Below are 24525 nucleotides of genomic sequence, written 5' to 3'. Positions count from 1 at the left end.
AGCAGCAGAATTCAGGCGGGGTCTTTGGCTTTCAAAACAAGGGGGAGAGAAGCTCTGGCTAACTGTCCCTAATCTAGCCTCTCCGCCATTCCCTTCAGTCCCATTCCGGAGGCCGAGCGGGGCAGCAGCAAGGCTAATCTGCAGAGACCAGCAGCTGTTCTGAGTTGAGGGAGGTGTGAGGAGCTGCCGGCCCAGGAGCACCCAGGCTGCACCCCAGCTATGAAAGATTAAGGCATGAAGGTGATACATGTGGGCAAGGGGCCCCCCGAACGGGCCAGGGTGGCCCTGTGCTAGGAAGAAAAGCCCTGGCAATGAGCAGCTGAGGCCCTGCTGGCCAGAACAAATCCTAAAGCACCGCCCCCTCGAGTTCTTGGACAGGTCTTGCCCAAGGCCATCTTCTGCAGAGAGGGTTTGGCCCCACCTAAGTATCAGGCTTTTTTAGGAGAAAATGGACAGGAATGGGGGAAGCAGCGAGGTAAAAAGTCGTGGGAGGAAAGGAACAGAAGACAGCTTCGGAGGTGTGCAGAGGAAAGAGAACAAGTCCCTGAGGTCTTGGGTCCCGGCTGAAGTGGCCGCACAGCCTGCCTGCTCTCACCGCTGCCAGGACTCCCACCCTTGCCCCAGTTCTGCAGGGGGCAGAGTCCAGTGAGACAAGAGTTTCCTGAAGGTTCTTTCTAGTCCTTTAAACCTCAAACTCTTATTCCAGTCCACTCACCCCACACAGGGGCTCACACTGGCACCTCTCTCACAGCGGCCTGGGGAAAGGGACGAGCCCTAGAGAAAGCGTGCCAGGGCTGTGGGAGCTCTGGGTCCGAGGCTCAGAGGCTGCTGCGGCAGGCAGTGCAGCCCCGAATCTGCTGTTCCAGGCTATGAGGCCCATTCATTCCCAGCGGCCAGATGCCCTGGGTGGCATGACGAGCGCCTCATGAGACACAGGGGATAAAAGGGGAGAGGGGCCCATGCCCCTGCTGCTGCGTGGCAGCACACAGCTACCAGGTCATGCCCTCGACCTGTCAGGAGGGCGACAGCCCCGGTGTGGAAAGTGGGCTGGTCAGAGGCAGGCACGGCCGTACAGAGGAGTCCCACCCCGAGAGGACACATGCACGCTACACACCTCACATGTGTGTGCCTGGCAAGACGGCTGGGCCCAGAGGCCATGAAAGCAGAAAGAAGATTGGGTTAGAAGATACCATCAAGAAACGGCCTGAAACCAAATAACCAATGAGATCAATAGCTCCCACAACCCTGGTAATTAAAAATTAAGGGGGAACGCTGGATACATGGAAGGAAAGGGGAAACCACCCCCCTTCGGCCTCTCCCAGGGCCACTGAGTATGTGGCACAGGATTAGGAAGAGGTTGGGGCGGGGCAGGGACCACAGGCAGAGAACGTGGACAGGCCTGGAGAAAATCTAACCATGGGAAAAGGGAAATGGGAAGGGGAGAGGAGGAGAGGGGATGTAAGTTTCTTGGATCTAAGTTGCCAGAAGCATGGGGTATTTCCACAGTCTCTGATCCAATGAGCTCTTCTGGAAGAGAAGCTCTCTTCCCCTGGGAGCCCCATCATGGGGCGGTGACTTCCATCCCAAAGCTGGCCAGCAGGCAGAGGTGGTCTGAAGAGCAGAAGGGGTTGGGTAAGCCGTTGGCAGCCCAGAGAATCTCTTCAGAGAGGAGGGAGAGACGGCCCAGAAGCTTGAGAGTCCCATCTTGATACAGCCTGCGATCTGGGGCACAAAGCAGAAGCCAGTGGGGAAAGTAGCCACGGCCACTACACGGGGTGGCTGGGGCCTGTGGGAGCTATGCTTTATGGAGGCTGCATCCCCTTGGCTCCCCCGCCCTCCCCCACCTCCCCCTGCTGCCTCTGGCTGAGGCCTTACTTTCTCAGATACTCTGTGATATATCAATGAATGAAGCAGGGTGTTTTCAGGGAGAATGTGGCAACCGGAGAATGTGTGCCCAGGCCCAGCATCTATGAAAACTTCGGATTTTCCGAGAAAAGCTGGAAATCCAGATTTTCTACATAAAATCTGATTTTTTAAACATAGGGAATCAATTCAAACATTTTAAAAGACATGCTTTAAATAAAACAGGCATGCAGCTGGTAGGATGCCACACTGTGACTGCCAGTAGAGGGTGAAGAAACAAGAAATAGGGTCTCTAACCTAACCAAGTCCCTCACTAAATGGCTGCCATGTTCAAAATCCACTTGCCTCCTGGTGCCCTATTTTTACCTCTTAAACAGAGGTAGGGCTGGTTCTGCCCACCTCTCTCTAATGCTGCAAAGATAAAAAGAGAAGGCAGGCAAGTGGCCTAAGGGAATTATGATGAGGATGACCAGTGCCAGGAAGGTATGAAATGTGCTCTTTTGCGAGTCTGCTCTTTTGCCAGCAGCCCAAGCCATGTGACCAAATGCCTGCCCTACCATCAGCTGTTCTCAAGGACTTCTGAGGATGGCTTCTATGAACCCAGGATCCACAAGCTTACCAGTTCTGTTCCCATTCTCGCAGGACTCAGCTGAGAAGAAGATGTAATCCACTGTCGTTCCAAGACCCAAGGGCATTGTGGTGACCTCTGGGCGGCCATGCTGGGGCAGAAAGTGAGTATATACTGAGGTCAGGTGAAGGCAGTGCTGGATGGTGCCTACAGTCCTGCAGGGATGAAGGGGAAGAAGGATGAAGTCAACAAACACTGAAATTTTCTCAAAGTCACTTCCTCTACGGGTTTTATGGTTTTTAAGGGACAATCCCAAATAACTCTATCTCAGCAGATTCCTTCCCATGCTAGTAAGAGGCAAATGGTCTTAGCTAAAATTAGCCTAGAAACAGACACATTTATATGCAGTCCCCCTGACCTTCCTCACCCCACCCCCACCCCACTCTCCTCTCATTACCTGGTAAAGTATACCTAATGTACCCTGTCCAGGGGTCAGCAAGTTCTTCTGTGAAGCCTTACTCCCTGAGGAAGAGTGCATGGGCTCTTCATCTGCAAGAACCTAGGTGGGTCACCTCTGGCCTTTGCACGCCAGCCCTTCCAAAAGCTTAGCACGTATTAGGAGAAGAGAGACCTCAGCAAAAAGTGCCTCAGGAAAGCCAATGAGAATCTCTCTCATTCAACCAGATGGGGGCTGGAAAGCAAGCTGCAGGGAACTGGAAGAAAGATCACCTGGGGAAGACAGGCTCAGGCTCCAAAGTGTCTTCCTCAAGGACAGACTGGGCCCAGCCAGCAGGTCGCTCTGTAGAAGACCAGAGAGAAAAGGTTTTATTATTCCCAGACAGTGAAGCAGGGTCAGAACTTTGCACCCTGGAATCCCTCTCAGATCCTTGACCAGATTGCTCCAAAAGGGGAAAGGGGAAGAGAAGAGGTGATGGGACGAAGAAAACAACAGATCAAAGTTGTAGGAAGGCAGAGACCTTGAATGCAGCCATTTCTTCCTTGGCTCAGCACCTTTTCAAATAATTTATTTAAATTTATTCTTTAGAAATAAATTTATTTCAATTTATTCTTTAGGTAATAGAGTCACACGGTACAAAAATCAAAATGTAGAGAAAAATATCAGTGAAAAGTCTCCCTCCCGCTCCGGGGCTCCTGCCACTCAATTTCCCTCTCCAGAGGCAACCAATGTTACCAATCCCTGTTATATTCCTTCAGAGATTTTCTATCACATACCATCAGCTGTGTGTGTATACATGTATGTGTGCATATACATATGTATGCACACTATGTAACATGTATGTATACATTCTTAAATACACATAAATAAGTACACACACATACATGGAAAAAAATACACATTTCCGGTGACCTTATTATGGACTGAATGTTTGTGTCTCCCCCAAGTATGTTGAAATCCCACCCCCCAGTGAAATGGTATTTGGAGGTGGGCCTTTGGGAGGTAATTAGGTACCTTTGTGTACTGGATTAATGCCCTTATAATAGGTTTGGATCCCAGAGAGCTCCCTCACCCTCTTTCTGCCACATGAGGACACAAGAAGTTAGCACTCAGCAACCCAAAAGAGGGCCCTCACCAGAACTGGATCATTCTGGCACCCTGATCTTAGACTTCCAGCCCCAGAACTGTGAGAAATAAATTTCTGTGGTTTATAAACCATCTAGGCTGTGGTATTTTGTTATAATAGCCCAAACTGACTATGACAACAGGGTAACAAGGATCAACAAAATTGACAAACCCTTAGCTAGACTGACCAAGAAAAAAAAAGACTCAAGTTACTAAAACTAAGAATGAAAGAAGGGCCATCACTACCAACCCTATAGAAATTTTTAAATTATGAGAATAATATAAACAACTGTGAACAGGGTGAATAGGTGGAGATTTGGGGAGAATAGCATGCCTAGAGAGGGCATGGAAGCGTCCCAAATACCTTGCCCTATGCGTCTCTTCCATATGGCTTGTTCCTGAGTTTTATCCTTTTATAATAAATGGGTAATCTGGTGAGTAAAATGTTTCCCTGAATTTTGTGAGCCATTACAGCATATTAATTAAACCCAAGGAAGGAGAGGGTCATGGGAACCTCTGATTTATAACAGCCAGTTGGTCAGAAAGTACAGTTAACAACCTGGACTTTTGACTGGTATCTGAAGTCCAAGAAGGGGGTTGTTGGAAGCACAGGCTGGGCTTGTGACTGGTGTCTGAAGTTGTGGAGTGGGGAAGTCTTACAGGACTGAGCCTTTATTTCATCTGTGGAATCTGGTGCTATCTCTGGGTAGATGGTGTCAGAACTGAATTGAGTTTAACCCCCCCTCTTCTCCATGTTGAATATTAAGTCTCAGAACACCAAAAGAACAATATAATAGCAAACCAAATCCAGCAAAATATAAAAATGATTATATACTATGACCAAGTACAATTTATCCTAGGAATATAAGGTTGGTTTAACATCTGAAAATCAATTAATGTAATATATTAATAGAATACTGAAGGATAAAAACCACATGATCATCTGAACACACACAAAAAAACCATTTGACAAAATTCAACACTGCTTTACGGAGGGGAAAAAGCAACATAAAAAACTAGACACAGAAGAGAACTTCTCCAACAGGATAAAGGGAATCCACAAAAACCCCAGGGCTCACATCATACTTAACTCACAACACACTTAAAAGCTCTACCCCTAAGATCAGGAAAACAAAGATGTCCACCCTCACCACTCAACTTTAGAGAGGCCTAGCCAGAGCAATCATGGAAGAAGAAGAAATAAAAGGCATCCAGATTAGAATGGAAGAAGTAATGCTAGTTCTGTTTGCAAGATGACATGATCTCTTATACAGAAATCCTAAGAAATCCACTAAAAAACTACTAGAATAAATGAGTTCTCAAGACTGCAACATATAAGAATATACAAAAATTGTATTTCTATACACTAGCAGTAAAAATCCAAAAATGAAATTAAGAAAACATTTCCATTTACAATATCATCAAAATGAATAAAATAGTAATAAAATTCACAGAAGTGTAAGACTTACACACTGGAAACAAAACATGGGAAGAAATTAAAGATCTAAATAAATGGAAAGACATTCATGTTCACTGATCATAAGATATTATTATTAAAATGGTAATACCTCCCAAACTGATCTATAGATTTCTAGATCCCTATCAAAATCCCAACTAGTTTCTTTGCAGAAATTGACATGCTGATCCTAAAATTCATATAGAAATAAAAGGGACTTAGAAAAAACAAAATAATCTTGAAACCCCACAAAGTTATAGAATGTATACTTCTCTATCTCAAACTTATACAAAGCTGAAATAAGACATTGTGGTACTAGCATAAGGATAGACATATAGTGAACGGAATAGAACTGAGTGTCCAGAAACCTGTATGGCCATGTTCAATTAATGTTTCACAAGGGGAGGGGTGAATGGACGATGACTGCTAATAGATACAGGGTTCCCTTTCGGGAGGGATGAAAATGTTCTACAGTTAGATTCTGGTGATGTACACACAATTCTGAATAGAATAAAAGCCACTGGCTTACACACTGTAAGTGGGTAGATTTTATGGCATATGAATTTCATCACAATAAAGCTGTTTTTTTAAAGGGTAAAGGAATGTTATGGACAACTTCATGCCAACAAATTTAATAATTCAGACTAAATGGAAGATTCCTTTATATACATTTTCCCTGTTGATTTTTTTGTTGTTGTTGGTATTATAAATAGGGTCTTTTCTTCATTATTCTCTTTTAACAAATATATCCTTATTTTTATATATGAATACTATTGTATTTCTGTATATTCATATTGTACCAGCTACTTTCCAGAATTATCTTAATGCTTGTAATAGTTGTTAGTTGATTGGATCACCAGTTATCTAACAACCTGAGCAAGTAATTAACCCTTCCCCTCCATTTTGTTACTTCTGTTTTCTGACCCACATTTCTGTTTCTAAATCTGCTGGCTGGCATCTTTGAATATGGCTAAATAATGACAATGGTCATCCTTGTCTTATTCCTGACTTTGATAGGAATGCTACTACAGTGTCTTCTTTAAGCCAGATGCCAGTATGTGGAGCTGAGATAAATGTGGTTTGGTTTTGGTTTTTAATCTACAGGCCTGCAGCGGCTCCACTCCCCTCCTCCTGCTCCTCACCTCTCCTGTACATTGTTGCCACCATGCACTCTGACTGACCAAGATCATTTTAATGGTGTAAGGGATTAAGGGCAAACCTCAAAGACAAGGTGGGTTCAATCCCAGACCATGGCAATAAAGTAAATATACCAATAAAGCCAGTCAACTGAATTTTTTTGGTTTCCCAGTGCATATAAGTTACGTTTATACCATACTGTAGTCTTTTAAGTGTGTAATAGCATTGTGTCTAAAAAAAATGTACATACCTTAATTTAAAAATATTCTATTGCTAAAAAATGCTAACCATCACCCGAACTTTCAGCAAGTCATAATCTTTTTGCTGGTGGAGGGTCTTGCCTCAATGTGGATGGCTGCTGACTAATGAGGGTGGTGGTTATTAACGATTTCTCTGTAGCATGCAATGCTGTTTGATAGCATTTTGTCCAGAGAACTTCTTTCAACATTGGGGTCAATCCTCTCACACCCTGCCACTGCCTTATCAACTAAGTTTATGTAATATTCTAAATCCTTTGGGGGAACCTGGGTAGTTCAGTTAAGTGTCTGACTCTTGGTTTCAGCTCAGGTCATGATCTCAGGGTCCTGGGAATCCGCTTGGCGGGGAGTTGGCTTGTCCCTCTCCTCCCTCGCCCCCCACCTCGCTCATGCTCTCTCCCCCTAATAAATAAATAAAATCTTAAAAGAAAAAGAAGCAACTCCTCATAAATTAAAGTTTTATCCTGCGTTGCAGCAATTCAGTCCCATCTCCAGGCTCCACTGCTCATTCCAGTTCTCTTCCTGTTTCCACCACATCTGCAGTTACATCCTCCATTGACATCTTGAACCGCTCATAGTCATCCCTGAGGGCTGGAATCAACTTCTTCCAAACTCTTGTTAATTAATGTTGGTATTCTGACCTCTTCTCAGGAGTCACAGATGCTCTTAGCGGCATCTGGAACAAGGAATCCTTTCCAAAAGGTTTCAATTTACTCTGCCCAGATCCATCAGAGGAACCACTATCTGTGGGAGCTATAGCCTTACAAAATGTATTTCTTCAATAATAAAACTTGAAAGTCAAAATCATTCCTTCATCCATGGCCTTCACAATGTATACTATGTTAATAGGCATGAAAACGTTAATTTTGTATATGTCCATCAGAGTCTTGGGTGACCAGGTGCACTGTCAATGAACGATAATATTTTCAAAGGAATCTTTTTTTCTGGGCAGTAGGTTTCAACAGTGGGCTTAAAATATTTAGTACATCATGTTGCAAACAAATGTGCTCTCATCCAGGCTTTGCTGTTCCATTTAGAGAGCACAGGCAGCATAGATTTAGCATAATTCTTAGGGCCCTAGGATTTTTGGAATGGTAAATGAGCACTGGCTTCAGCTCAAAGTCACCAGCTGTGTTAGGCCCTAACAAGAGAGTCAGCCTATCCTTTGAAGCTTTGAAACCAGGCACTGACTTCTCCTCTTAAGCTATGAAAGTCCCAGATGGCATCTTCTACTAACAGAAGGCTGTTTCATCTACATTGAAAATCCATTAAGTGTAGCCACCTTCATTAATTATTTTAGCTGGATCTTCTGGATAACTTGCTGCTTCACCTTGTACTTTTATGTCATGGAGATGGCTTCTTGCCTTAAACGCTATGAACCAACCGCTGCTAGCTTCAGACTTTTCTTCTGCACTTCCCTCACTTCTCAGCCTTCACAGAATTGAGGAGAATTAGGGCCTTGCTCTGGACTAGGCTTTGGCTTAAGGAAATGTTATGGCTAGGCTGATCTTCCATCCAGACCACTAAAGTTTCTCCACATCAGCAGTAAGGCTGTTGCTTTCTTATCATCCACATGATCACTGGAGTAGCACTTTTCATTTCCTTCAAGAACTTCTCCTTTGCATTCACAGCTTGTCTTACTGTTTGGAGCAAGAGGCCTAGCTTTTGGCTTTCAACATGCCTTCCTCACTAAACTTAATCATCTCATGCTTGATTTAGTGGGAGACATGCGACTCTTCCTTTCACTTGAACAGTTAAGAGGCCGTTGTAGGGTTACTAGTTGGCCTAACTTCAATACTGTTTTGTCTCAGGGAACAGGGAGGCCTAAGGAGAGGGAGAAAGAAAGACAGGGGAATGGCTGGTCTGGAGAGCAGTCAGAACACACAAAATATTGACCGATTAAGTTTGCCATCTTATATGGGTGTGGTTCATGACCCTCCAAAACAATTCCAATAATAATATCAAAGATCACTGATCACCATAACAAATATAATAATGATGAAAAAGTCTGAAATATTACAAGAATAACCAGAATGTGACAGATACAAAGTGAACAAATGGTATCGGAAAAATTGTACTAATAGACTTGCTCAATGTAAGGCTGCCACAAACCTTCAATTTGTAAAAAATACAATGTCTGCAAAGCACAATAAAGTGAAGCACAATAAAACAAGGTATGCCTGTATCTAGTTTTTCCTTAATTTAAGGGGGGTCTTTTAAAAAGAATCTAGAATAGATGTTGAATTTTAACAGTCTCTTGGACATTCATATATTTTAATAGATTTTATATATATTAGTATGTTAAGTTATATTAATAGATTTCCCAGTATCAAACAATCTTTGTATTTCTGATATACTCCATTTGGTCATGGTATACTGCTCTTTCAATGTGCTGCTAGATTATTTCCTGATCTTCTACTTAAATTTTTTTTGTATCAGTATTCATAAGTGGAGAATTTTAGCGTTGACAGTTTTTTCTGTATAATTGTTATCAGGTATTGGTGTCAAAATACTTGCTGCATAAAAATAACCAGCTCCTTTCTTCCTCTGTGCACTGTAATAATTTAAATAGTAATGGAATTACAAGTTCTTTAAAGGTTTGATTAATTCTCCAATCAACCTGAGCCTGATGTTTTTGTGGTACTACATCTCTGAGAACTTTATGTATTTCTTCCCTACTTAGATTCTCTCTCTCCTCTGTAACCAACTTTACTAAAATACATTTTCTAAAATTAATATATGCCATCTAAGTTTTTGATTTCTTTTGCACTTAGCTGGGCCAAGAACCCCCTTATAATCCTATTAATTATTCTACATCCGGATACTTTTTGTTCCTTCCCTGCCCTTCGAAATGGGTTGGCTAATGGGCCTACCTAATTGACAGCTGTTTTTCTGCCCAAACAACAAACTCCTAGAGTTTATTAGTTCCACTATTTTTCTGTTTTCTAAATTATTCCCATTTGTATCTTCTGTTTTCTTTCAGCTTATTTGTTCTTTTTTTCTAACTTAAGTTGAACGTGTAATTTAGTTACTTTTGTCTTTTCTTATCTACAAATGTAATTCTGTGCCTCTAAATATTCTGTATAATTCCATGAACTTTTCACTGAACAGTTTTAGCTATATCCCACAAATATATGGTACTTTCATTATTATTATTTTCTAGATACTCTGCAATTTTAGCTTAAATTTCACCTTTGACTCAAAAGTTGTTTGAAATTTTCCAGATGATGTTTTCTTTTTTGTTTCTCATTTCTATTTTTACTGCATGTGTGATCAGAGAAAGACTGTATGACTTCTATGTTTGAGATTTACTGAGGTTTTTTTTTTTTTGGTGGTGTAATTCTTAAGAATTTCCTACGAATACTTAAAAAGATGTCTTTGCTTTCAATTTTCAGAGTTTGATATGCAGCAATCAGATTTACCATATACAACATGTTAACTGAAGTCTTCCATATTCTTGGTTATCTTTTTTCTACTTGACCTATCGTGGGCTAAGACAGATAAATTAAAACACTTTACCATTAGTTATTTTCTGACTACTGCTCCTTGTTAAGCCTGCACTTTCACTTTATGATTGTTGATGTAATGTTATTTGAAGCTTAAATATTTATAATGCTAATATCTTCATTTTGAGTTGTATCCTTTACCATAACAATACACCAGAAAACTCTCAGTGAGCAGCAGGACTACAAATGGCTTCCGTCAACAGCAGGTTCTGTCCACGCAGCACTGTGCCCAGACAGCACTGTTCTGGCAGCCACACGGGACTAGAGGCCTCTGCATGCCCCGCCAGGCCAGATGAGCACATGGACCACGGCTGCCTCTCCCGGAGCTGCAGCGTCTTCCTGACCCAGTCAGCACTGGGAGCAGTCAAACAAGTAAGCTCTTCTGCAAGTACTTGGGAAGAGGGTAAGTTGTGTCCAGGCATGGGCCAGTGGAGAAGCTGGATTCAGAACTTTCCTGGCTAGAAAACTGATCAGACAGCTTTTGGTCTGTGGCCATCTGGTCAGTTTGTAAATAGCGGTTACAAAAACCATCTATTAGCCATTGCTTTTTCTATAATGTACTGTGTTGGGCATATGGTTTGTTGTTATTTGTTAAAAGACCTGAGGGTCCAGAGTTCAGTGGAAACAGGCAAGTGGTCATGAGAAAGAAAATCAGTAACCCCCTTTCGGTGTCTTTAAGACCATACTGGAAAGAAATCATTAGTAATTGAAAATGTTTACAAGAAGGGGATTAAAATTTAGATTCTCTTCTCATGAATTATTCCCCAACAAAGGGAGTTGGGGAGAGTGAGAATCACAATGTTTTTATTGCACAACTCGGGTAATGCAGAATTCTCTGGTGCATTGCAGTGTCAGCCAATGGGAAGGTTAGACCACCACTCCTAGCACTGCAGCTCCTTTTGCAACTCACATGCTGCCTAGTAAAACCAGTGTCACAGTCAAGTCAGCAAGTTCTGATGTGCACTGGTGGGCTGCATGACTCCAGTATTAGAGTGGAAATATTCTTTGTTAGCATATCTAAACACATCTTCTAGAAAAAAGATCACATATTATGATCTCCTTATTGCACTTAAGTCTTTCTACTCATGGTGGGAATATAACCTAGTCACTATGGAAAATAGTATGGAAGGTCCTCAAAAAATTAAAAATAGAAATACCATATGACCTAGTAACTCCACTTCTGGGTATTTACCCAAAGAAAACAAAAACACTAATTCAAAAAGATACATGCACCCCTATGTTTACTGCAGCCTCATTTACGATAGCCAAGATATGGAAGCAACCCACGTGTCCATCAACAGATAAATGGATAAAGAACATATAGTGTGTGCACACACAAACACACACACACCCGGAATATTATTCAGCCCTAAGAAAGAATGAAATCTTGCCATATGTGACAACATGGGTGGACCTAGAGGGCATTATGAGTGCAATAACTTAGACAAAGAAAGACAAATACCTTATGTGAAATCTAAAAACCAAAACAAAGAACAAAATAGAAACAGACTCATAAACACAGGGAACAAACCAGTGGTTGACAGAAGGGAGAGGGTGAGGGAGAGGCAAAATAGGTGAAGGAGATTAAGAGGTACAAAATTCCAGTTATAAAGTAAACCATAGGGATGAAAAATACAAGGTTAGGGAACAGAGTCAATATTGTAATAACTTTGTATGGTGAAAGATGGTAACTACACTTACGGTGGATGGGTGTGTTTACTCAAATTTAATCTCAATTTTGAAAATACTGCTATTATTTTACAGTTAGTGAATTGGATATTTTCCCCCTACATAATGATTCTACTTACAAAGTGATCATCAGTATGTGTTTTAAAGGTTCAATTTTGTTATTGAGTTGAAATGCTTGTTTTATGTTTCAAGTACAATACTGTTTTGTTTTGGTTTTTAATAATATATTCTTAACATGAAATGTGGGGTCCTACTACTGTTTTAACTTTAGGATTTTGTAATTATAAAACACTGAGCCACTGCTTACCTGCCTGAGCCCACTTAATACCAGCAGTCATCTCAGTTCCTGGAACATGCTAGCTGCTTCATGCATGGGGGCCATCATTATCATTAACATTATCATGATTGCTACAGCTATATAATAGATTTAGTTTTGCAATTAAATAAAAAAACAAACAGAGCCACTGAAATGTTCATTACTTTGTGCAAAATGCTAACTCAAATTAAATTCCTACAAGAAAAAATAAATTCATTGCTTATCACCAGTCCTTCTAATATAGTTTTTCCAGCCATTGCTTGGTTGTTTTAGGTTGTTCTAGCAGTTTGGTCAAGAAAAGCTTTTGGTTGACTATGAAATTCTTGAATCATACCTTCTTTCCTCGAAGCCTTGTTCTCCGGTCTTCTAGAGCTGAATGATAACGTTAAGAAGTCTGAAGCCAACCTGGTTATTTTTACCCTTAAGAGCAGCCCAATCCTTTTGGTTCAACTGCCCAAAGGTTTCTTTTGTCTCTGGCTTCTAGTAACTTCAGTAAGATGTCTTATTGTTGATTCTCCTATGTCATTTTTTTACTGAAACATGGTACTCTCAATTTGAAGACTCAAATCTTTTAATTTGGGGAAAATCTTCCTTGAATCATACCTTTACATATTTCTTCTGTGCCATTATATTGGTTTTCTTCTTTGTGAACTCCAATTATGTGCATGTTGACAGTCTCCTTATCTTCCACTACTATCATTTCTCTCTAATCCCTTTTATCCTTTTACTTCCTTTTTATTTCGCTTTTCTTTCATAGCCTCTGTCTCTTGGCCTGTTTTCAGCAGGATCTATTCCTATTCCTTCTTATGCTGCACCCAATTTTGTCTTCATTTTATGTGCTTTTTAAATTTTTTATTCTTTCCTGGCTCTGCAGCTTCCATTTCATCTTCTGATGTCTTGCAATGTGCCTGAACTTATTTTATAAAGGCAATTATTTTTGGACTCTTATTTCATAAAGGCAATTGCTTCATTTTTTTATTCATGGGAAAATAATCATAATCTTTCATATGCTTCATGACCACAATTTTTATCTTTGAGGTAAGCATTCTTTATCTGCCTTTTGTTTTTCCTGTTCCTTCTTCTTTCTTTCTTGCAGTATTATAACACAATTTGCATGCTGTTTCCTTTTAAGCAGCCTGGCTTTGAATTAGTTGAGGTTTTTCTGTACCAGCTATCTGTACAGCTTCTCTAAGGGAAGAACTGGGTATGCATTCCAAGTAACAGGAATATTCCTGATGACCCAGGGTTGTATATGAGTCCTTTTAATCTTTATTTCTCCCCAGCCAAAAGCAATATGCAGCTCTGTAAGTATCTCATTGCTTTTCCTGCCACTCAAACAGATTGCTTAATGCAAATAGGGCTTGATTCCTTGATCAGGCTTTTCTCCAGTGCCTATTAAGACCAAAACAGGTTCAGACAATTCCCTATCACAACCTGTGCATCCTATTCTTGCTGATGAAATAAGGGATTTTAATTTTGTGCCTTGAGGTACACTCCTCACCTTGGAGAAATGCACTGTGCTGGTTCTTTATTGAGATCTACATAGTCCCCAGATAAGTCCTTGCATACTTCCTCCAGCACCCCTGCACCCCTGACAGCACCCCTGTCAGTATTTCACCTCCTGTCACCCCAAGAGAGCAGGTGAGCCTGTGCCACATTCTTGGTTGGCTGTGCCTCTGTGCCTACTTATGTTGTGATTCATGGTTTCAGATACCTTCAGATCTCCTAGTTTTCTCAAAGATGGAGTTTGCATTGCTTTTTTCCATTCTCCTTGTTGCTTTGGAATGGTTTCAGAGACAAGAAGGGGAGAATGTCAAGTGTACTCCACCATGTTTGATCTGGTAGTTCTCAGTAGGAGTAACTTTCTATCACAAGCAGGGCTACCGTCACCTTATGATTTTCAAACCCTGTCATGTGCATCTTCCCTATATGCTGCACACACATTGGTTATTACCAACTTAAGCCTAAAAAGGTTACATGGCTCATCCGAGGTCTCAGACATGATTGGAACTCAAGTCTCTTGATTCCTGGTCCATGTTCTCACTGTGCTGCACATCTATGCGTGTATATGGCCACAGAACTCCACTGACCTTCCTTCTAAGCAGGCTTATTGCCAGAAACTGACCTTAAGAATTATACCTACAAAAAGACTAAGAAACCACATAAGTGACAAATATCAGGGGTGAAGAGGAAAGAAGACCAAGAAAACAAGCTTAGTTTCCATTACCTGGCTTAGTATCTGTCACTCCTTCCACAAGAACCAGTCCTACTGGTCGCTGACAGGCGATGTCACAGAAACGGAATCGCAGCAGGAAGTCTCGGCTATACTTTAGTCTCTCTGCAAACCAGGAAAAGCCATACAGTGAGAGAAAGGAAGAGAAGCCACATGCTGACACCGCCTTAATACTGAGAAGCTTCCAGTGTAGGGACACAGAGGAAGCCTGGCTCTGAAGACAAGCTGATTTTCCAACAGATAGGATTTAAAGTTGTCCATTTCGCCAGGAGGTCATGAGGAGGACAGTGGAAAAAACAAAGGAACTTGCTAAGAGAATTGAGGGAATTACATTTTCTCTTGTCACTAAAATACCAGCTATCTCCCAAAATGGGCACAGAGGCACAGCCAACCAAGAATGTGGCACAGGCTCACCTGCTCTCTTGGGGTGACAGGAGGTGAAATACTGACAGCAGTCAGTGATGCCCAGGGAGCTGGGCCAGAGTGGCGCCTGCAGCTTCCTCTGGTAAAGCTGATGAGAGAAGTCTTCCTGTCCAGAGACCTAGAAGGAAATAGCAGGTGGGGATGAGGATACCGAGATGGAAAAAGAAAACAGCCCGTGATTTGGGACATGCAGACACACACGAACACAATCACACACTGTATACATAACATAAGCAAAACGCGTCAGTCTCAGGGGAAGGTTAAAAATAAGGAGCTAATTAAAACCATTTTTTTTTAAAACCAGAAGCACTGAAATAGCCACAAAGCAGAAACAAGGGCTAAGAGAATAAGGTACGTGAGTCAAAGAGAATAGAACTGTATGAACATACAGTCCCCTAAATTTCACCTCAGAAAAATCTACATGAGTCTCCATGGGGAATATCAACTTTCAGGGGGCTTTAATTTGCAGAGGGAAAAGGTTTTATCCTGATCTTCAGATCTTCTGGATCAAGGTTTAGCATCTTAAGTCCACCACGAGGAAAACACAGGGTCAAACCAAATGGGAAATGCACCAAAGAACTTTACTGTATCTATGTCACCAACCTCGGTCAAAGCCAATGAGCAGCCTGGCAATGGACAGAATGTAGTAGGGAAACACTGGGTAACATCAGTCATCTGCACATCTCCACCGTGTGTAGCAAAATTCCCTTTATTTCATTTAACAACAATAAATATTTGAATGCCAGCTATGTGCAAGACGCTAGCTAAGTGTTGGGGAGAGCGCAATGACAGATACAATCTCTGCCCTTGAAGGACATAAATTTTCAATATGCGATCTCAAGTAAGACAAATCTAAAATTTAATGGTCACTTCCTTACTGTGTAACTTAGAGCAAGTTAGTTAACTCTCTAGGGTTCAATATCCTCTACTATAAAATGGGATAATAATATCACCTACAATTAAGAATCTTGATAATAACAACTGATGGCTGACTGCTTCCTCTGAAGCAGGAACTGGAAAACACTTTACCATGCGTTCTTGTATTCGATCCACGAAACAACAACAACAAAAGCCCTCTAAAGTGGGTCCCATTGTATCCCTAGTGTATAGATGAGGCATGGGGCTTAAGGAGGTTAACTTGCACAAGGTAGCAGAGCAGGGACTGGAACTCAGGACTGTCGGCTCTTAATCACTATGCTTAATGGCGTGGTCACATGGTAGGCACTTAGTAAATTCTTTTTCCCATTCTCCGAGCTCCTTGATTATAGCAGCTTTCCGACAGGATAAGACCTTTCTCTGCACACATGGGAACCAGGACATTGCTGGCATTTGAGTAACCTCATTAAAATAAAAGCCCAAAGTGCTCAACTATTCAGCCATTTTGTGTCCTTTCTCCACTGCGCCTCGCCAAAAGCTAAGCAATAAGTTGGACAGCAGTGGCCAAACAGAGGAACAGGGAGATTAAGTGACATATAAAGAAATCAGCACAAGCTGAATGTCCATCAGCAGGGCTAAATGGGATAAAACTATGAATCTATGATATCAACATTCAGCAGTTAAAAGGAATGAGATAGACCCATATATACATTGTTGAGTGAAAAAAACCAAGCTACAGAATGAAACATACAGTAATAGGTTTATCATATATCATATGATCATATATCAGCTGTCAGAAGCAATTATAGCACAGTATCGGAGGGCAAGAGCTCTGGGATCCTGGCTCCACCACTAGCTACCTGCATAGCCTAGAGCCAACAAACTGCCAAACTTCTCTACGCCTTAGTTTCCTCACTTAAAAAATGGAAGCAATGATAGAAACTGTCAAAGTTGAGTGAGTTAACACGTGTAAAGTGCCAAAATAGCACCTGGAACCCAAGAAGGGCCTAATAAATGTAAATTATCATTACAATATCACAGGAACATAGATATCACTGTAAATGCATACAGAATATTCTGGGAGACCACCACCAAACTTCAAACAGTTACTACTTCACTCGAAAGGGAAAGGTAAGGAATGTAGGTGATAAAGAGGGTTTTGGTCTTATTTTACAATGTTTGAATTCTTGCCAGGATGCACTTCTGTATTACTTATAAACTAAAAATTAATGATAAAAACTGAAAGGATTTCAAGATGCCAAAGGCACCCCGGAATTTCTAACTTCCAGGCTTGAGTACAGACTATTCACCAGAACAAGAAAAAGCCGGAGGGAGCCAGAAAAGGTGTAACTGAGGTCCCTGCCACAGAAGCAGCCCTAGCTGCCCATACCTGAATCTCTCCCTTGGCCGTATTCCCACCCCCGCAGTGGCCTCTCCCATTTCACCTTCCAGGCTGGCATCCCATGGTACTGGAGCTCTCCATCCCTGATGAAGTTGTAGAGAGGTGAATCAGGAACAGAATTCAGATCCCCACACAAGATGATGGGGCAATGGCTGCCATCAGACAACCTGGCTACTTTGTCCACTTCGGCCAAGAGAATGGCCATCTGGGCCAGCTTGACATCACCCCGGCGTGGGTTGTATAGGACATGAGTATTTGCCACACAGAGGGGGGCCACCGACACTTGCCCCAGGCCTTCTGGGACTAGTGGCTGCAGCAGCAACACTAAGCCCACGTTGTCCCGATTGAGGAGCTCCAAGCCAGGCCGGAAGTACTCCACAGGGCTGGCACAGAGCAGACGGAATCTCGTGGGCTTGTAGCAGACAGCACAGCCATCTGTTTTACACCCGGTCCTCCTCTTGTAGAAACAGGTAAAACCTGCAAGGAACACCCGGCCAAGGAGATGGGTCAGAGTCCTCCAAGCTTGAATCCCTCCAACCAGCGGCAGTAGCCGGGGCGTGTGTGCCTATGGCACTGCTCCTGCTGCTCAGGAAGGGGGTTCCTGTCCTTGCCAACTCCTTGGTTCTGCAGACGTCCCCTTACAGTTATAGCCAGGTGACCGAGTGGCTAAAGGGGAAGTAGGACAGAAGGGTGTGAAGCAATATAACTGGATAGGAAAAGCATGGATTCTAGAGTCAGATAAATCAGAGTCCTAGCTCCACAACCTCCTAGCTTTGTAGCTTGGGTGACCTTGAGCAAGTCACACACATTTGCAGAACCTCAGTGTCCTCATTGTAGAAACGGGGATAACAATAACTCAGCCTCACAGGGTGGGTTACTTCAAGGACTAAATGGCAGTAAATGTCAGAATTGCTTTAAAACGGCAGAACTCTTTCTTTCTCACCCATACGGAGGAGGGGCTAGTGCACAGGTGAGACTGAGGATTTACTGAAGCAAAAGGAAAAGATGGTGCCTTCAGGAGAGAGCAGACAGGGCTGGAGGAAGCAAGACCGGTGAACATGCCAGGGAGCTGCATTACCCATCATTCGCAGAGAAGGCTCCAGCTGCTCCCAGTAATGATCTTCCTGGACTTCCTGGAGACACAGGATCTGGGAAAGTGACAAGGAAACCAATCACTCCAAAGTACCAACAGTGCTAGAAAGTGACTCCCACCCTAGGAGCAGGCACAGAGGCCAGGTGGGAAGCTGCTGCCTGTCTCACGCAGGGTCACACTGGAACTTTCCACAGGGCTGACTCTTCCCACACAGCCACCAGCAGCAAGGACAGGCCTAGAGTTAAGCTGAGTAGACCAGATGCATGCGCTGGATTTTCCCACTTCTTGAATCCCTCAAGTCTCCCTCCCTGCATAAAGGTGCTGGAAAGTGTGCACCCACGGAGTCTTCTCAGCACCTGCCAAAAACTCATTTACTCCAGGCAGGAAAGCTCTAGCCCTAGGCAGAACTCCAATCCTATAAACAACTATGGGGTTGAACTCATTTTCTAAGAGCACTGGGAAATAGCCCACGTTCAAAGCAAATACAAGATGGCACTTCCTCCCCTCTTCACTCACATCGGGGTCCCAGTGCTGGAATTCCTGCAGGAGATTCGCAAAGCGATAGTTCCAATTGAGGATATCTGGATGGCAATGCAGGTAGAGCTCTGAGCTCTGCTGCATCAGGTCCTGGGCCAGGATGTTATAGGACATCAGAGTGAACTGGAACTGAGGGCCATCCCCCGCCTCCAGGCCCTGAGCATCTGGCTGAGCGGAGAAATCCTCCCATTCTCGCCACAAGATTTCTGCAAAGGGGTGGAAAGAAGAGGTCCACAACAAGTACCTGTTATCCTCAGGGCCTGCCATCTCCACTCCTGACTCAGAGATACTATGCCTGAAGTTCCTTTTTTCATCTTCCCTGCCACCCAGGGAATGCCATAGCATCTCTATGGCTATTTGAGCAGCACTCTTAGGACATTTGCAGACTAGATAGTAAGCTCCACAAAGCCAGAGACAACCTTGGCCTGTTCGCCACTGCACCTAGCATGGTACCTGGTACATGTTCAATAAACCTAGGCTGACAATTTCTCGCTTTTGATAAATCTGTAGATCTCTAGACAATCACAGATCAATGTGCTTCATAGTCACCTGAGGTTAAAGACATTTCTAGAGTAATCTCAGCCTTGGGTGTTTCCTAACCTTTAAACTCAAAAAAGCCTGTGGGGCTATAAATCACATGTCCCCACCTCCCCTAGAGCACGGAGCTGCAAAGTGGATTTCAAAGCTATTTGAGCCACAGAACTCATTCTTCAAATTTTAGTGGAAGCCAAATATATAACACAGATAAAACCAGAAGATAAAATTCTGGGTGAGGCAGAGAGTGGAGGCCCTGAGATCTCTCCACCACTACTCCTAGAAACAATATCGTGGAGAATCAGAACGAGGGTGTGCTTTCAGTTCTGCCTCTACCTGGCTATGTGACTTCAGGCATGTCCTGCCACCGCTCTGCACCGTGGCCATTTCATTTGAAAGACATGGGGCTGGATGAGACAATCTCTAAGGCCCCTCTAGATCTGATATTGTAAGATTCTCAGAAAAACAGAAGGCAGCAACAGAGCTCGCTGCCAGAGAATCTTCTCTCTAGCAATGGCTCTGCTCACACTGGAGACAAGCTGCTGCCCAGGCTCCCTCAGCCAGTTGTCAGACTCACCATGATATGGGATTTCCATTGGGGGAGGCTGCAACTGCCCCAGGCCATCAAAAGGCCAGATGGGAGCCTCTTCCTGGGGCATAGGCTCCGGTGCTATGCTCCAGGCCACCACTGCGGGGTCCTCTTCCCACTGCTCTGCAGCCAGGGCACCCATTGGGAGGACAGCACAGTCTGCATACTGGGGGCCGGTCTGCATGGGGACAGCTGCCCACATTGGGACCTCGACCTCTGGCAGTGGCTCCTCTCCTAGCACCTCGGGGAAAGGCTCCTCCAGGTTCTCTGCTGCCCGCAGGTCACTCAGCTGCCTGCTGGACCACTTGTCCTCTGAAGCAGCATCCTGTTCTCCGGGATTATCCATCAGGAGCGCCAGGCTGCTCTGGGCTAGTCCCTTATCTACAAGGGGACCCTCACTCGAAGTTGAGAGCACCTGGCTCGACCCTTCTTCTCGCCACTGCTGTAGCAGGCCCTCACACTCCTCCTGGTCGGGCCCCCGAGGGGCCATGGCAAAGTTGCCCTCTACCTGGGTGGACGAGCTCTTCGCCAGGAGGGCATTTTTTCGACATGTGAAGAAAGCATCTAAGAAGCAAGCCAAAATATCATGTTATAAGATGACAATGTCCCCCAATCCATACTCTTCTCCCAATTAGAACAAAAGTCCCATACAAGCAAGAATCACATGCACCTTGATCATCGTGGTACCATCCATCACTGAGCCTGCCCATTTTAGTGCCTGGAATGCCATCATCATTAGCATAAAGTGCTTACTATGTGCCAGGTACTATTCTAAGTGCTTGACAAGTACTAACTAATTTGTATGGTAAGGATCTGATATATATTCAGTGCTTGAATGAAAGAATGGCCGTCCCGGGGCACCTGGGTGGCTCAGTCGTTAAGCGTCTGCCTTCGGCTCGGGTCATGATCCCAGGGTCCTGGGATCGAGCCCCGCATCGGGCTCCCTGCTTGGCGGGAGGCCTGCTTCTCCCTCTCCCACTCCCCCTGCTTGTGTTCCCTCTCTCGCTGTATCTCTGTCTGTCAAATAAATAAATAAAATCTTAAAAAAAAAAACAAAAAAAGAATGGCCGTCCCACATAATCTAGGACAGAGATGGTAACATATAACCACCACCCCCCTTTTATCTCGAGGTTACAACTCCTATTAAGCACCAACTCTCTGGTTCTAAGGGCCACATTACCTTGGAACCAGAACTTGACCATGAATCAGAACTGTGGGTTATAATCTAGCATTGAAACTAACAAAACATGTGATCTTGGACAATGCCCCTAGTAAGAGGGGCTCACTCTTGACTGTAAAGGGGGACAGGGGAAGTTTGAACTACATAATCTCCAAGAGCCTTTCTAGTTCTATAAATCCCCTAATCTATAAATACATTCCAAAAGAAAAACTCCTGAGGTAGACAAAAAGGGAGTCTCAAAATCTATACAATTTACTTCTTGGCAAAGGCCCTTGCTCTTTTTCTCGAAGCTATATATTCTATTCATAAATCTTCACAAACTTCATTATCAGCCTTCCCATTCCATAACATGCCAGAAGCTGTAAATCGGAAGGTGCCAACAAGTGACAGCAAGAGACAGCTGTCATCTCTCTGCCACAGCGGCCACAAATGACAGCCAACAGGCAAGAAAGCAAGTGGGAAAACTCTAATATTAGAGCCCCCAAACTCCAAGCACAGTATTTTGGTGCAAACACCCACACTCACTAACTCACTTATTTACAGCACAAGACAAGGGACACGCTCACCCTCAATCACCAGAGATTCATTTTATCAGCTCTATTTTTTAAAAGGCAAGAAAAGCTTCAAAATGGTTCAAATGTTGAAAGATACTATCTTATTTATAGTCTATGTGGATTTATGTCCCTCTAACCCAGTGGTTTTCAACCAGGGGTAATTTTGCCCTCAGGGGACATGTGGTATTATCTGGAAACACAGTGGATGTCAAAACTGTGGGGATGCTACTGGCATCTAGAGGTTAGTGGAGAAGGATACTACTGGACATCCTACAGTGCAAAGGACAGCCCCACAACAAATCATCCAGACCCAAATGTCAATAGTGCTGAGATTGCGAAACCCTGCTTTAAATCCATGAACTTCATTGCTGGCTTTAATCTCAGATTTGCTAATTCCCTGTCCCTTGAAACATCCTCTGCATACCAGATGGCAGAGGTTCTCTGGTTTATGTGTGTGAGGGCACTTGTTTTCCAATTTCGCAGATTTGTGGTGGTGGTGGTGGTGGTGGTTGGTTTTTCAACAGAATTGTTTTATAGGAAGGAAGGAGGGAAAGAAGGAAGGAGGCAGGGAGGGAGGGAGGGAGGAAGGAAGGAAGGGAGGGAGGAAGGGAGGGAGGGAGGAAGGAAGGAAGGAAGGAAGGAAGGAAGGAAGGAAGGAAGGAAGGAAGGAAGGAAAAGAAAGAAAACCTTCTGTAAAAACCAAATACACAAAGTTTAAAAAAAGTGGCACTACTTTAATGGGGGAGAGAGGGAGGTGGTCCCTCCTCTGAGATCTCTAAATTCTGACTGCCGGCCTAGAAACCTGTAGACTAGTATACGTCACTAAGGCTACCATGTTGGACATCGGGAGAGCTCCAGAAATGACAGCAACATGGATAAAGGAATATGCTTTAATTCTCTGAAAACAATGACTTCCGTGGAGTTTCTCATCCGGAATTGAGTGTCTACTACATTCTGGGCAGTGTGCTAGCACTGGAGATACAGGGAGCAAAACAGTCATGGCCCTGCCCTCCTGGAGCTTGCATTCCAGCGGCAGACACACAGAAATAAATAAATGAATTTACACACTCACACACACTGTGTAAAGTTCCAGAAAGGAAAAGCACAGAATGCTGTTGAGCGCTTATTTCTACAAGAAAGCAGCTCCTGGTCTATCCCGCCCTCTAAATTGCCAGAGAACATTCTGGGCGTTCTGTGGGAAGTGATTCTCCTAAGAGCCTCGGGAATTTCAAAGACCAGGAATGGCAGCGCAGGCAGATGATGAAAAAGTGAAAGAATAACTCTCTTCTCGCTCTGAAGGACCAGCTGGGCATCGGCCCCTCCCCGCCGCATCCCTAAACGCACGGGAGACTGCTTCAGAGCTGGGGTTTATGGGCTCTCCGGGTTGTGAGCACCAGTTTTTCAACCAAAGCCTCGGCTGGAAACGGGAGAGGCGGCCGTGAAAGGCGAGTGTGGAGTAACCCGGGGGAAGGCAGGTACGTGCGGGTCTTCGGCCCACAGACCCCCCGCCCCCGACAATTCGGGGCGCTCGCCTCGACCCGAGTTGCCAACCCTCGCCGACCCCTCCGGGCAGTGACTCTGCGGACCCCTGAAAGCTGTGCACCCCCGGGGCCCGGGAAGGACGGCTCCCGCCCCTTCGCCGGCCCCCTCCCACGTTAACTGTGGCCGGACGCCACCAGGCCACAGGCGCGGGGAGAGGAGGGGCGCCGGCCGGGCCCGGGCCTCGTGGGGCCCAGGACGGACACCGGGGGCCGAGGGCCGCCTCCCCACACCTTGGTCGGGGAAGAGTGGTCGTGAGGCCCGACGCGCCGCACGCCGCCCCAGGCCCCGCGGGGCCCCGCCGACGTGGGCCCGGGCCTGGCACCCGCCTGCCAGGACGCGGGGCCGGTACCTGAGAGCGCACGGAAGAGGCGCGCGGCGGGCAGCAGCAGGTAACACAGGCACGACGCGATCATGGCCGGCCGCCGCGCTCGTGCCCGCGCCCGCCTCCCCTCCTCACCGCCGCCCGCGGGGTCTCTCTCGGCTCGGCCCCGCCCCCGGCCCCGCCCCCGGGCCGGCTCACGTGGTACCGCTGCGCTTCAACAACAACTTTATTGGGAGCGCAGTGCCACGCGGGGGCCCGCGGGGGCGGGGAGCCTGTTCCCGTGGTAACGGCCCGGCCTAGCTCCCCGAAGCATCCAGGGGCCCAGTTTGAAAATTAAGCGCCTCGCTGGAGGCTGCGTAGTATCGTTCCAGGGCCGCAGTTTCATTCCCACTTTTGCCACCTAACTAGGGGTCCCCTTGGGGTACACTATAACCTCTCCGTCCCGCAGTTTCCTCACCTGTAAAATGAGGGGCTGGACTTTCTCTAAAGCCTCACCAGCCCCGGCTTCTATAACCTCTCTCTTCTCATCCCAGAGAAGAGAGCGCGTTCCTCCCCATTTGTTTTCTTTTCCTGACTCTGCTCAGTCTTCCCCAGCTCAGATTCTAGGTCACAAATTAAGTCCACACCTTTGTCTCCTTTCCCATCCTATTCCCAATGAGCCCTCTTTTTACCCAATCTGGAAAAAAGGGGGTGTCCCATTGGGAAGGGAGTCGGAGGCAGGGGGAAAAGCTCCACAAGGCAGGGACCGAGTCTGGTCGGTTGGTTTTCATTGGGGTGTCTCTCCAGGGCTTTCAACAGTGCCAGGCACAGAGAAGGGACCAAATCTTTGTTGACCGAACAAAGCAGGGATCACTAAATGAAGGCCG

General features: G+C 44.7%; 1 protein-coding gene across 1 annotated transcript; it reads right to left on the bottom strand.

The window, feature by feature from the left end:
* Window positions 1–446: 446 nt before the first annotated feature.
* On the bottom strand, window positions 447–23812 carry ANGEL1 (angel homolog 1). The gene is made up of 10 exons (XM_034992824.1): window positions 23687–23812; window positions 20050–20625; window positions 18918–19144; window positions 18387–18456; window positions 17352–17785; window positions 15022–15148; window positions 14602–14712; window positions 3161–3230; window positions 2483–2646; window positions 447–1722 (listed from the first exon to the last, which is right to left on the bottom strand). Exons 1-10 carry the CDS (start codon window positions 23748–23750, stop codon window positions 1562–1564), a joined length of 2004 nt encoding a protein of 667 aa, XP_034848715.1. The 5' UTR covers window positions 23751–23812; the 3' UTR covers window positions 447–1561.
* Window positions 23813–24525: the final 713 nt, after the last annotated feature.

Source organism: Mirounga leonina, unplaced genomic scaffold, assembly GCF_011800145.1.
Source record: "Mirounga leonina isolate KUSES-001 unplaced genomic scaffold, KU_Mleo_1.0 Mir_82, whole genome shotgun sequence".
Classification (NCBI taxonomy): domain Eukaryota; kingdom Metazoa; phylum Chordata; class Mammalia; order Carnivora; family Phocidae; genus Mirounga; species Mirounga leonina.
Note: the sequence above shows the minus strand (reverse complement) of the source record. Positions and strands in the feature narration are given on the sequence as shown.

What these genes read in the sequence shown, in the direction of transcription:
- ANGEL1 (XM_034992824.1), bottom strand. Translation starts at nt 23,750, where the DNA reads ATGATCGCGTCGTGCCTGTGTTACCTGCTGCTGCCCGCCGCGCGCCTC. An exon ending in CCTCTTCCGTGCGCTCTCAG is followed by an intron (nt 20,626 to 23,686) that starts GTACCGGCCCCG and finishes CTTGCTTCTTAG; the next exon opens with ATGCTTTCTTCACATGTCGA. An exon ending in TCCAGCACTGGGACCCCGAT is followed by an intron (nt 18,457 to 18,917) that starts GTGAGTGAAGAG and finishes TCACTTTCCCAG; the next exon opens with ATCCTGTGTCTCCAGGAAGT.